Genomic DNA, 14,742 nt, shown 5'->3' on the forward strand with positions numbered 1-14,742 from the left:
TCATTGGACTAGTTCTACTCTGAGCAAATGTACCTTGGTGACTAACATACAAAAAGAAAGAGATCTGGAAAAGATGTGGCTATACAATGATACAATTCACAGCCAGAATGCAATAGAAAACTCATGTTACAAATGCAGAGGTCAAGGAGAAATTGGGAGTCCACAATTTAAAAAAAAAAAAAAAATAGTCAGAAATGGTGTGGGCATGTAATGGGTAGCAATGAGGAACATTTATTCTGAAAAAAAAAAAAATAGATTTTTAAATTGTAGAATTAAGACCTCTAAGAGTGACCAGAAAATCATGGAAAAAGAGAAAAGATGACCCAGCCCTGATTAGGATTCAGACAGAAATTCCACAAGAAATGTAAGAAAGAACTCATTTCTTGTCTAAAGTGAAAAAGGAAAAGACTGTCAAAAAGTTGATTATGATGTATTGTCATACAATTTTGTAGGATATTATCCGTACTATTTTTCATATGACTTTTAAAAATAGTAAATTGTACTGATATAAAGATCTACAACCATTCATTCCTAGTCATATCTTTGTCTTCCATCAGCTGGTGATTTTGTGAAGTTTGGCTTCCCAATGGCCTTCACAGCAACCTTCCTCTCATGGGGTTTAATTGACTTTGCTGAAGGACAGAAGGCTGCAGGTAAGGATAAAACTCTTACACTTTGTATAAATAAGAATCATTCCATGATAACTCTGTAGGTTACATACAGAGGAGGAATTCCTGCATATCGTCGTGTTATAGAAAAATCTGTAGTTTAAGATTGATCCCTAATAAAGATAGTTTCTGAATTCAAGTGTCAATTTTTCATCCCTTTTCCTGAACTCAATTCGGAAGAGCAGAAAATATACTACATATTCCTAGGTAGCAATAGTAAAGTCCATATGTTCAGGAGTATTCATGCCTCAAATATACAAATATGATCAGAATTTTTTCCAGAATTGTTTTTCCTGAAAAATTTCTTATTTGTTTCCCACTTCCTCAGGACAACTTGAGTATGGCCGAGCAGCAGTCAAATGGGCAACAGACTACTTCCTCAAGGCACACTCCGGTCATTTTGAACTCTATGGTCAGGTATAGTATTAATAAATGTGTCAGGAATTATTTATTAGAAAAGTAGCTAAAATTCTATGATTCCTTTACTAATAGTTAGAATTAAAAACAAAATGCTATGTCAAAACTAATATATGATGCCTGAATCATAATATACTTTTACCACAATGAAGATAAATGCAAGAAAGAAGGTTTAATGTTAGGAAAACTTTAAAACTCATAGTTTGTATGAGACAAAATACCTCATGATGTTACAAATGCCTTGTAACATGACAAGTTGTCATCACCACAAATGAATGAAGGATAGTTTACCATTTTGAAAATGTTTCAATCCAATTTTTCAAATATGAGAAGAGAGCACCTCATCATGCTGAAGGCCTCTCAGAAAGGGGAAAATATTGTTCACATCCAGTGAACAACCTAAGAGAGAAAATCCTCTTCTCTAGTAAATAGAAAAACTGTCTCCCTAACCTCTACTTCTAAATGAAAGGAAAACTTCCCTATACTGTACAGTAATTTTCTACCCTTATGTACTGTATATCAATGGGTAAAGTTCTCCAATCTTTGTCAATAGTTGATAGTACACAAAAGTCTCTCTTTTCTCTATTTCGATGAATTGTAAGTAGGGAAAAATGCCAGTGCCTTCTCAATAAATTTAGTGAAATGGTAAAATTAACAAGAGTACTTTTTAAATATTCTCTTGAAAATGATTAGGGAAGAAATGTCTTCCATAAGTTTGTGATACAAGTGAGAATATGATTTCCAATCTCAATTTGTCAAGGCCTTCCCTTTGATGAAGGAGTTTTCTAATTGGAAGACAGCATGTGAATAGTGGTTTTCACACGCCCCTGATGTATACACGACACTCACGAGGTGCTCGAGCGAGGGTAGTAACCTCTGCATTCCATGCTTTTATTTTTCTCTGGTATATTTGGAAGATTTATATCAGAAAAGGTAGAAAGAAGGACTTTTCACCAGGCGTCACAGGTCTCTCCCCAGAAATAGATTTTTCCTTCGTCAAAATCCCTTTTCTTACTGTGTTAATATCTTATTATTCTATGAAAATATTACCATTTTTTTCATCTTTAGGTTGGCGATGGCTATGCTGACCACGCATACTGGGGAAGACCAGAGGAGATGTCAATGGCTAGACCAGCATTCAAAATCACCACCGGTGCCCCAGGTCAGTTGTTTCTGTTAACTCTGGTCAACTATCCAAACCATTAGCAAATGAGTCTTTCATGTTTACTTTCATGAAATGATATAAACACCATCTTTGTAAACCCGTTAGTTCTTTTCCCAAATGAGCGATTTCATAGCCAGGGTGAAGAAGGAAGGTGGTCACTTGTCCCCCCACCTTGAGTTTGAGAATGCATAAAACAAACATAAAATCATGAAAATAGAGAAGAGTAGAGTAACCAATCCATTACAATCTAAACCCCACAAAAAATCTATTACACACACTGTAACTCAAAATTAAAATTACTATACAATTTGCTTAACAATGAAACTTCTCTGGCCCACGCAGCAACGTACCCTTCCATATTGAAATCCTGACAATGCCCATGAAAATGTTTTAGGTACATGAAAAGCTCCAGTACCAACTACTCAGAAATTTCAAAAGTTTGGATTTAGATTTATAGAATTTGGGTCCTGTGGGCAGCCGTTGCTGGGGCCAAAGAGTCCATTCAGAATCTACATGCATCCATAGTGAAAAATCCGCCGCTGGACTTTGAAGTAAAGTCAAAATGAGAATGGCCAGAAAGGAAAATGAAGGGAACTGGGATCAGAGGCAAAAAGAGATACTAAAAAGATCACTTAGTAATGCCCACAGTGCATCACAAGAACTGAAATGTTCTTAAACCAATTCAGAAGGATGGAATGTTTCAGAAGTTATTTCATGTAATGGAGTTTGATACTGACAACCAATGGGGATATTAAGAATTTGTACTGCATTTAGAAATTAATCCTATTTTGCTATGGATTTGATCAATTTATGGCAAAACAACAGGGAATTCACTGGCAAGCAATAAAAAAACAATAATCAACAAATTAAATGAGAAGTAATTACATACCTTCTTATTATGTAATAGCACTGTAATGGGAATCTATATTTTGTAATTCAAATTGTCTTGTCAGCAATATCCTGCATCAATTTTCAACATCCCCAAGTTTGAATTTCAGGTAGCTACACATGCCACACATTCTTTGTGCTCCTCTGAAGACAAGAAAAATATTAATATTTTTACACGTCCAATTATATACAGACACAGTAAAATGGAAGTGATTAAATTGAAATTAAGATGTTTTGATAATTCATAGTTTCCACACACACACACACACATACATATATATATATATATATATATATATATATATATATATATATATATATATATATATATATATATATATATATATAGATAGATAGATAGATAGATAGATAGATATATATATATATATATATATATATATATATATATATATATATATATATATATATATATATATATATATATATATATATATATATATATATATATATGTTTTCTTCACTTATAAACTTAGATCTTTTAGAAAGATGAAGGTCTCTTGACCCTTCTTTGTTGAGCATTTTTCCTTCTTCCTTTTTCTGGTCTTCCTTGATTCTGGGTTAGAGCAGATGACTGCTGTTAAAACACCTTGAGCATTCTCTAGGTACAATAGTAGTTCCATAATCTAACAAAATTATCCACCGACAGGATCAGACTTGGCAGGTGAAACAGCAGCCGCATTAGCTGCAGCATCAATTGTCTTTAAGGTAAAAGGAGACTTGACAACAATTATGATTTTCAATGAAAAATTAGAATTAGAGAAATGTAAAACTAAAGGAAAGGGACAGTCAATTGCAGGAAGAAATTTTCACAATTTTCCTATAAAAACTGAATATTCTTCCATATCACATTATTGTATACATATTTAGTTTGATTATATTTATATTAGTTTTATAAATATTTATCAGATTTAGTTTGCAAAAACTAATTTAATAAATTCTTTCTTTCCCACCAAGAGTGCTGACCCTAATTATTCTGGTCAATGCCTTACTGCCGCAAAAGAATTGTACGATTTTGCAAACCAGCATCGCCAGACTTACGATACTTCCATTCCTCAGGCTGCAGATTTTTACAAGTAAATATCAGGGTAACACTTATTTTATTAATTGTAACTTTAAAAAGAACAAAACTTACCTATCTATTACTTATTCTCTGTCTATAACTGGATGGTGTTCTAGTTACCTTAATGGCTTTCAGAATAAGCATAACTATAGACGAATATGAATATTTTCAGTATATTCTGGTAAACTAACATATATTTTCTGTATTTGAAGCCAATGGAAATTGATCAAAACGATTATCCACAAAATTTGGATGCATCAGTAACCCCAGTGCTGTATTTTAAGAAAAACTTGAACCAGGCTACATAATCATACACTAGAAAGGGATCACTGACCACGGTGCCTCCGTACTCAAAGAAACATGGTCTGGAATGGGAGGAGGAAGAAAAGCATTAAACTATATAAGGAATTACTTGCACCTCATGAAATATTTGAGTCTCCATAATTTTCTATGAGGTTTTGATATCCCGAAATTTCATGGCATTTTCCAATGTACAAAGAAAAACAGTTACTAATATCACCTTTCATTAGTGTGTATTGTGTAAAAATGTAGCTGCTGTATTGCAACTCATTAAAAATTTTTGATAGAATGTTGAGTACTGTATTAATGATTTTCACTAAATCAATACAGTACTACAAAGAACCACTACAATAAAAACATTGACAACAATTTCAACTACAGTTCTTGCTGTAGAACTTGTAGTTGGCTAAGTGTTTTCTAAGTTTAAAAACTCTGATAACCATAAATCATTGCTTTGTTGTTTTAGGTATTTTATTGGTGGAGATATGGCTGTGTGCCATATTAAATTTAGACATTATTTCCCTCTAAAATGGCATTTGACTAAATATTTTGTGGTAGTGTAGATCTTAAAAGTCTAAAACGAAATATGTATCTCATATTTACTCCCAAAAGCATTCACTAATCTAAGGACATTTTCTACAATAAAAACAGGAATTGTAGAGATAAACTATTCCTGTCTCATAAAACTTTTCTAGAATCTGGTCTGATAGGATTTGAAATTGTCTGAAGAGTTTACCAATTAGTCAACAAGAGTGTCTAGTATCCTTTCATAGCTATACCTTAAAGTCCAATGAGAATGTAAATCATTCAGAATTGGTGAGACCTTTTGCAATTTGCTTACACCTATTCACAAGGGATGGATTACTACAGGACCTTTCTGTTAGTGTTACCCATTGTTGGCACATGCCGTAACCTAATTGTCACGTTCTGGAATGCATACGAGTGTACTGTAAGTTAAGTATGCATAGCCAACATAAATTATTATGGAACAACTTAACGAGTCACAAACTGAGCTCATTAGCTTTAACCGAATTACCAAAATGAAAAACAAAGAGGACTTAATAAGTAAATTCCTGAATAGATCTTTCTATTTATCCGTTTCTTTTTGTATCAAAAAGTTGCTTCTCTAATAATTTAGCTTCTATTTCTATATACTTACAGTTCAAAATAAATCTTAAACCATATTCAGATATTCCATTACTAATATAACTATTTATCCACTGGAATTATAAACAGATCATGGAGCGGTTACGGAGACGAGTTGTGCTGGGCAGCACTTTGGCTAGCTAGAGCTACGGGAGACAATTCATACCTCTCGAAAGCTCGAAAACATTGGGACGAGTTTAATCTTCAGGAAAGCGGTCTAGCATTCAGCTGGGATGACAAAAAACCAGGAGTATATGTAAGTGCACACTACAGTATGTAGACTTGAGTACATCATAAAGCCATAGATAACATCATTAAGAACTAAATTAGCACGGAAAAAGAATACTTAATGAAAAGTTAAGAACAATGATTCATTACAAAGCTTTCTCTTTCTACACAGCTACCCACATAGGTAGGCATTGTGGCAGACTTTATGCAATAATGTAAAACCACTGAGCAGTGTTGAAGCTGCCCAGAATCTTCTTGTTTAAAGATTTGATAAAAAACAAAGGAAAGGGACAGATCAATGCCTACAGACTAAACTTAAAAAAACATGTGATTTGCATTCCAACTCCTCGTAAGTCCTGAAGGAGCAAATCAATAATTACTAATGCCTCAGTAGGTAGACCTCTACATCCTCAAATCCAATCCTCAGCTAACAGGATTTAAATAAATGATTTTTTCCTGAGCCAACAAAAATGGTAAAGTGCCCGAGTAAACCCATCGCAGCCTGAGTGAAACTTGAACACTGGAACTATGGAACACGAAGTCGCCACTTGCCTTGACCCTTTCCGTACCAAATGTTCCCTGGATTCTTTATGGCAGCCCCAAAAGTCATGGAAATATGTTATTTTGATAATAAAATAAATTTTTGAATATACTTACCCGGTGATTATAATAGCTGCAACTCTGTTGCTCGACAGAAAACTCTACGGAAAAATTCGCCAGCGATCGCTACACAGGTAGGGGGTGTACTCAACAGCGCCATCTGTCGTTCAGATACCCAGTACTCATTGTAAACAAAGAACTCAATTTTCTCCTCGGTCCACTGTGTCTCTATTGGGGATGAAGGGAGGGTCCTTTAATTTATAATCACCGGGTAAGTATATTCAAAAATTTATTTTATTATCAAAATAACATTTTTCAATATTTAACTTAGCCGGTGATTATAATAGCTGATTCACACCCAGGGGGGTGGGTAGAGACCAGCAAAATATGTTTACATCATATGAGCTAAGAATTTTTATTTCATTTTAGAAGTTATCAAAATAACTAAACAAAATAAAAAGGTACCTGGTAAGGAAGTCGACTTGAACAATTACTCTGCCTTTTTAAGTACGTCTTCCTTACGGAGCCTCGCGATCCTCTTAGGATGCTGAGCGACCCCTAGGAGCTGAAGTATCAAGGGTTGCAACCCATACAACAGGACCTCATCAAAACCTCTAATCTAGGCGCTTCTCAAGAAATGACTTTGACCACCCGCCAAATCAAGTAGGATGCGAAAGGCTTCTTAGCCTTCCGGACAACCCAAAAACAACAATAAAACATTTCAAGAGAAAGATTAAAAAGGTTATGGAATTAGGGAATTGTAGTGGTTGAGCCCTCACCCACTACTGCACTCGTTGCTACGAATGGTCCCAGAGTGTAGCAGTTCTCGTAAAGAGACTGGACATTCTTAAGATAAAAAGACGCGAACACTGACTTGCTTTTCCAATAGGTTGCGTCGATTATACTTCGCAGAGATCTATTTTGTTTAAAGGCCACGGAAGTAGCGACAGCTCTAACTTCGTGTGTCCTTACCTTCAGCAAAGCTTGGTCTTCCTCATTCAGCTGGGAATGAGCTTCTCGTATTAACAGTCTGATAAAATAGGATAAAGCATTCTTTGACATAGGCAAAGATGGTTTCTTAACTGAACACCATAAAGCTTCAGACAGGCCTCGTAAAGGTTTAGTTCGTTTTAAATAGAACTTAAGAGCTCTTACAGGGCATAAGACTCTTTCTAGTTCATTTCCAACCATACGATAAGCTTGGAATATCGAACGATTTTGGCCAAGGTCGAGAAGGCAGCTCGTTTTTGGCTAGAAAACCAAGTTGTAGAGAACATGTAGCCGTTTCAGATGAGAATCCGATGTTCTTGCTGAAGGCATGAATCTCACTGACTCTTTTAGCTGTGGCTAAGCATACCAGGAAAAGAGTCTTTAAGGTGAGATCTTTCAGGGAGGCTGATTGTAGCGGTTCGAACCTGTCTGACATAAGGAATCTTAGTACCACGTCTAAATTCCAACCAGGTGTAACCAAACGACGCTCCTTCGTGGTCTCAAAAGACTTAAGGAGGTCCTGTAGATCTTTATTGTTGGAAAGATCTAAGCCTCTGTGACGGAAGACTGATGTCAACATGCTTCTGTAACCCTTGATAGTGGGAGCTGAAAGAGATCATTCTTTCCTCAGATATAAGAGGAAGTCAGCTATTTGAGTTACAGAGGTACTGGTCGAGGATACGGATACTGACTTGCACCAGTTTCGGAAGATTTCCCACTTCGATTGGTAGACTCTAAGGGTGGATGTTCTCCTTGCTCTAGCAATCGCTCTGGCTGCCTCCTTCGAAAAGCCTCTAGCGCTCGAGAGTCTTTCGATAGTCTGAAGGCAGTCAGAAGAAGAGCGTGGAGGCCTTGGTGTACCTTCTTTACGTGTGGCTGACGTGGAAGGTCCACCCTTAGGGGAAGTGTTCTGGGAACGTCTACTAGCCATCGAAGTACCTCGGTGAACCATTCTCTCGCGGGCCAGAGGGAAGCAACTAGCGTCAACCTTGTCCCTTCGTGAGAGGCGAACTTCTGCAGTACCTTGTTGACAATCTTGAACGAAGGGAATGCATATAGATCTAGATGTGACCAATCTAGGAGAAAGGCATCTATATGAACTGCTGCTGGGTCCGGGATTGGTGAGCAAAATATTGGGAGCCTCTTGGTCATCGAGGTTGCGAAGAGATCTATGGTTGGCTGGGCCCAGGTGGCCCAAAGTCTCTTGCATACATCCTTGTGGAGGGTCCATTCTGTTGGAATTATTTGTCCCTTCCGACTGAGACAATCTGCCATGACATTCAAGTTGCCTTGGATGAACCTCGTTACTAGTGATATGTTTAGACCTTTTGACCAGGTGAGGAGGTCCCTTGCGATCTCGTACAACGTCAGAGAGTAGGTCCCTCCTTGCTTGGAGATGTACGCCAAAGCCGTGGTGTTGTCCGAGTTCACCTCCACCACTTTGCCTTGAAGGAGAGACCTGAAGCTTTTCCAGGCCAGACGTACTGCCAGTAGCTCCTTGCAGTTGAAATGCATTGTCCTTTGACTCGAGTTCCATATTCCCGAGCATTCCCGACCGTCTAATGTCGCACCCCAGCCTACGTCCGATGCGTCTGAGAAGAGAACGTGGTTGGGAGTCTGAACAGCCAGGGGAAGACCCTCTCTTAGGTTGATATTGTCCTTTCACCAAGTCAGACAAGACTTTATCTTTTCGGAAACCGGGATCGAGACCGCTTCTAGCGTCTTGTCCTTTTTCCAGTGAAAAGCTAGATGGTATAGAAGAGGACGGAGGTGTAGTCTTCCTAGTGACACAAATTGATCCACGGATGACAGCGTCCCTACCAGACTCATCCACAGCCTGACTGAGCAGCGTTCCTTCTTCAGCATCTTCTGGATGGATAGCAGGGCTGGGGGCTGATCGTCATGTTGTTCAGCAACGTCCTCATCAGAGGGTTCCTCATCCGAAACTGATGAGGAAACGGCAACGGAGTGGGCAACGTCTGGCTCGCTGAATCCGGTCGCACTGGTGGATGCGTGACGGAGCCGGACGCAATATCATGGAACTGCTGCACAGTCTGTGAACTGTCAACAACCATGGGTGCGCGAGGAAGCACAGCGTCAACCCGAAACTGTCTAGACCGTCTGGGTTGTGCAGTCAACACCCTACCGGGTTGCTGAGGTTGACGCACTGCGTCACAACAAGTCACCTCTGCTGGTTGTTGAACGTCCTGAACGTCAACAACCACCTCCGAGCGTCGCTTAACGTCAACGTGCGGCTGGCAACCCACACTGGGTCGCATCGGTGGAGGAACCACCTCAACTGGCAGACGCGAGTAGGTTACCTCAGCGTCAACAGGGCGCACAACCGACCGGTTGGAATGTTGTTGGCCAGAAGGTTCTTCTCCGCATTTAAGTCCTCTATCAAGGACGCAAGCTTGGACTGCATGTCTTGCAGCAAAGCCCATTTAGGGTCTACGGGAGCAGGTGTGGCAACAGACGGGGTTAGCGACTGAGGCGGAACCGTTTACCATCCCTGAAAGCCTTGTTATGCGTGACATAATAGTACAGCAAAACTTCAAAGGCTCGACAACAGCTGAGAAGTTGACCTGTAAACAACTTGGAGCGTCTCCTGGCTAGGCGCCAGGGAGAGTCTACCAGAATTGAGAAGTCTATCTGGGCAGAGGCATGAACTCCCAAGCCGAGAACTTCTCTCGTGTCATATCAGACTCTCGCTCTATAAACCAGTTTAAAAGAAGGGAAAGCAAAGGCTGTATCCCCCAAACTCCTCCTGGTGAAAAACCAGTCGCCTAGCCAACGTAACGCTCTCTAGAAGAGCGAGAGAGCACTAGCTTAAAAACAACGGCTTCGAAGTAGTTAGGCCTAGTGTAAGCTCTGACTTTTAGGCGAACGAGGAGCAGCAGTTACAAGATCCGGACGAAGATCCTTAAAAAATCATCATGATTTAATTAAAGTCCATAGGAGGCTAAGCAGCTTAAGGCTCCTCTCCATCTGACAGAGTCCTCAAGGGAATATCAGTAGGAGGGAGAACAGCAACTTCCTCATCTACAGGAACCTTGTCCGATAAAAGCTGAGTCTCTCACTGGTGCATTAGTAGCGGACCAGAACGCAACGTCATGTAACTGCTTGACAGTCTGTGAACTGTCAACAACTGAACTGTCAACCACAACAGGTGCGTGAGGACGTACAGCGTCCACTCGAGACTGCTTTGACTGCCTAGACTGAGCAGTCAAAACAACTCTAGAATGCGGAGGTTGACGCACAGCGTCAAAACAAGTCAACTCCGATTGTTAGTGAACGTCTAGAACGTCAACAGGAGTATCAGCCAGTGGCCTAACGTCCAAATGCGGCTGAAAAACCACACGAGACCGCATCGAGTGTGGTTCTAAACAACCTGACTGACGTGACTAAGCTACGTCAACGTCAACAGAAAGCACAAAGGAACGTTAGGTTGGCTGAAAGCCAGGATATCGATGAGATAAACGGCTAGACTCAACGGACTAATCGGCAGAATAGTCTTCCATAAGGGAGGCAAGCATATACTGCATGTTTTGCCATACAACCCCTTAAGGATCAACGGAAATGGTTGTGGTAATAGACGAGGGTAACGTCTGTGACCGCAACACTTTGCCTACAAAAAAAGACTTTCGGAGTCTGTGTTACGCTTTTGTTAGGCGGCGAGCAGTTATCCGATGACTGCATAGGGTCAGAGCTGTCCTAATGGCTGTAACCAGGATGCTGGACCTGTCCTGAAAGGACTGACTTTCGCTTAAGGGCTTCGAAACCTTGTGACAGGTTTCTTATGCGAAAAGCCTACGGATGGCGAGGAGAAAAGTCGTCTCTCTCGTCTTATGGTAGGGGAGATCTTGGTAAGAAACACCCGATACCATAGAGGGAAAACGTCTGTTCGTTGGTCAAGGCCTCTCGAACCCATAAGTCGTTTGACATTACTTCTCCCCTGGGCTTGGGAGCTTGCAAGAGGTCCCGGACTAGGTGAACGACAGGCACGAACAGACGAACCCTCGGACGCAACACTGTAACACTTTGCGCCTCGGACGCAACACTGTAACACTTTGCGCCTCGGACGCAACACTGTAACACTTTGCGCATATCACTTTATCACTTCGATTTTCTGTTTTGCACTTATTTCTACCTGAAACACGCAATTCTACCCTTCATTAAAAGGTAGTAATTGCGAAATTAGTCGTATAATGCAAGCTCATAATACCAGCAAAAAACAGAAAACATATTTTAAGATAAAAAGAAAAATCAGTGGCTGGGAAAGAGACTAAACACTAGTTCATATAACTACGTTTTCAATCTCTCACCGCACATAGCCTGGGGACGAGAATAAAAACCTGAAAACGTTTTATCCTTCCTCCCCGTACAGAGACTAGGGACGAGAGTAACACGAGAACAACGTTACCCGCTTGAACGGAACGTTTTCTCTCCTCTCTCTCCCTCCGTCTCTATCTCTCTCTCTCTTTCTCTCTTGATTTCGCACCTAAGAGAAGAGCCCAATTATATATCGTCAAAAAAAACATGTTATTTGACTAAAGGAAAAAACTGAAAGGTTTTTCAAATAAAAAGTTCCTTTAAAATAGAATTTAAAACCTTTAAGCTAAGAAAGAATGAACAAAACGTCAGAATCGATTTACTCTTACTGCAAAGTGAAACCGTGATACACTCTCTCTCTATCGTAACGATAGAGCGCATGTCGAACGTCCTGAACGTCAACAACTGCGTAGCATAAATAAACTAAACGTTAGTTCATCTTTGAAAACAGTATGAAGACTATCAAAGAAATTCTTTCATAAAATATTACATTTAAAAAGTTTTAAATTCTTAGCTCTTCAAAAGCTAATTACGATATAAAGGGCTCAACGTTGATTAACTTCGGTTTCCAAGTTAGGACCGCCTACTCTCAGGAAAGGTCTATATAAACAAAGCATTAAAATTTATTTTATATGTTTATAAAAAATGGAAAGTTAATCGAAGAGGCCTAATAAAGGCGGAGAGATATAAAATATATAGAGGAAAATCTATAACGTGATAAGATAATTACTAAAAGCCTAAACACACTTCCGTCTAAGGGAAGGACCGGCCATTTAAAAGTGAAAGAAAGTCCATACTCTCTTTGTCACCATAATTAAATCTATCCAAAACGAGTTCAAGTTTTAAGATGAAGATAAAACACCTGCATAGCGAAAGCTCAAAACTAGAATAGTGTACTTCACCAAATAGTTGTGAAAACAAATCCAGTTAGCAACAGCGAATTAGTAGGTCTTGCCGGTAGCCCGACAGAGAGAAAATTGAGTTCTTTATTTACAATGAGTACTGGGTATCTGAACGACAGATGGCGCTGTTGAGTACACCCCCTACCTGTGTAGCGATCGCTGGCGAATTTTTCCGTAGAGTTTTCTGTCAAGCAACAGAGTTGCAGCTATTATAATCACCGGCTAAGTTAAATATTGAAAATAAGAGATGCTAGCCTGGTTAACTAATTACCAAAATAATGAACATCCAGTTTATTTTTATCAGCAATGTTTAATTAATCATAAATCATTTAGTACGAATACTAATTCTAATGAAGTAATTTCCATATTGTTGCTGTACTATAAAGGACATTAAGATGTATGGAACAATAACATGTATCGCTTCTACATATTATTTATCATAATACTCTTCTTTCATAATCCATTTAGTTAACAAAATTACTTGTGAATATTAAACATCACATTTTCAATATGCACATACAGTAACACTCTATTCAACAACATTGCAAAGTTTTTAAGATAGCCCTATGAAAAAAATACACCAGTGTCATAGTCACAATGTCTTGCAGTATCAATTTACATTACTCTAATTACCATAAGCATGATGTATTTCCTATGTAATATTTTTAATATTAAGAAAATTAACAACCTACCCTTTAACTGTGCTTATCTTTCACAGGCTCTATACACAATGCTGGACTCTGATACCTTGTTCCGCAACACCTTCTCAAAGTACTTGACTAATCTGAGAAACAATGCTCAGTACACCCCAGGGGGACTGGTTTACATCGACCAATGGGGTTCCAATCGTCATGCAGCAAATGTCGCTTTCCTTGGCCTTATGGTAAGCAGATGCTTAACTTTCTTAAAATATCTGCTTTCTAAAAGTTTTTGATTGTACAGTATTAACATAGTAATTATCTAAAAAAATAACACAGAGCTACGAAAAACATGTCCGAACGTTAACGGGTGCTAACAAGGAATGTAGGGAGAAGGTTAGGTAGTGGTGGTGGTGGGGGGGGGGGGGGGCAGTAGCTGTAGTGAACGACACCTTGTAGTAACGGGGGATTTTGAGGAGGGAGAAGTCTAATTGGAAAGGGATCTCTGGTAGTGGTATCACTCGCCCCAGTTTTAATACCGACACCCTTTAGGGGTGAGCGAGCTGGATATATTCCTAGCATTCCATGCAACTTTTTTCTCTGGTATATTTAGCAGTATTTATACCTTTGAAATGGTGCTTTAAGGAGTATTTCACGGAGCAACACAGGTTGAGCGCAGAAATGACTACTTTACATTGCACCCTTGACTCTAAAATCAGTTTGGTATCTTTTTCATCGATATCATAAAAATATTACTTCATCCAGTTTTGGATATTACTCGCTTCTTTACTAAGGCATCAACACTTTAACTTGGAAAGGTTGTCCTTATTTTGCTATATTGTGGATATACTAACCCACGAGGATTCCAATCAGCAAATTTAATTTATATTTACATTTCCATCAAAAGTAAGCATAATTTCTTTAAATTTTCCTGATGCTATGTACTATTCACCACTAAGATTAAACACTTTACAGTATTGGAAACAAGAAAATGAAAGTAGGACATCATCTTGGTTATAACAATAAATCTCAATATAAAAAACCTTGTCATGAAAGTTCAAATTAGAAATACTTTGAATAACTTCATCTTATAGAAAGACTGTAAGTGCATACATCTATTCTAAAATGAAGAATGTCTTCTTGTAAGGCTTATCCACTAGCTTACAAGGCACTAATAATGCATAATATTTGAGAAAAAAAAAATTGTTAAAGGATACATGACCTAATTTTCTTTCTTTCAGGGAGCCAAATTGGGCATTGATGCTGATGCAAACAGACAATTTGGTGAAAAACAAATAAACTACCTTCTGGGATCCAATGGCCGTTCATTCGTTGTAGGATTTGGTAACAACCCACCACAAAAACCACATCATCGCTCCAGGTAGAG

General features: G+C 38.8%; 1 protein-coding gene across 2 annotated transcripts in view; it reads left to right on the top strand.

Annotated features, from left to right (window-relative positions):
- LOC137628775 (endoglucanase E-4-like) overlaps positions 1-14,742 on the top strand; it is a 53,072-nt gene that overhangs the window by 19,495 nt on the left and 18,835 nt on the right. For both annotated transcript variants that reach the window (XM_068359982.1, XM_068359981.1), the window contains exons 4-11: positions 558-653; positions 997-1,085; positions 2,154-2,247; positions 3,806-3,864; positions 4,114-4,232; positions 5,756-5,921; positions 13,436-13,600; positions 14,597-14,736. In XM_068359982.1, coding sequence (XP_068216083.1) covers positions 558-653; positions 997-1,085; positions 2,154-2,247; positions 3,806-3,864; positions 4,114-4,232; positions 5,756-5,921; positions 13,436-13,600; positions 14,597-14,736 — 928 coding nt within the window. The remainder of the gene's footprint in view (positions 1-557; positions 654-996; positions 1,086-2,153; positions 2,248-3,805; positions 3,865-4,113; positions 4,233-5,755; positions 5,922-13,435; positions 13,601-14,596; positions 14,737-14,742) is intronic.

The sequence above is a fragment of the Palaemon carinicauda genome, chromosome 36, assembly GCF_036898095.1.
Source record: "Palaemon carinicauda isolate YSFRI2023 chromosome 36, ASM3689809v2, whole genome shotgun sequence".
Lineage (NCBI taxonomy): Eukaryota > Metazoa > Arthropoda > Malacostraca > Decapoda > Palaemonidae > Palaemon > Palaemon carinicauda.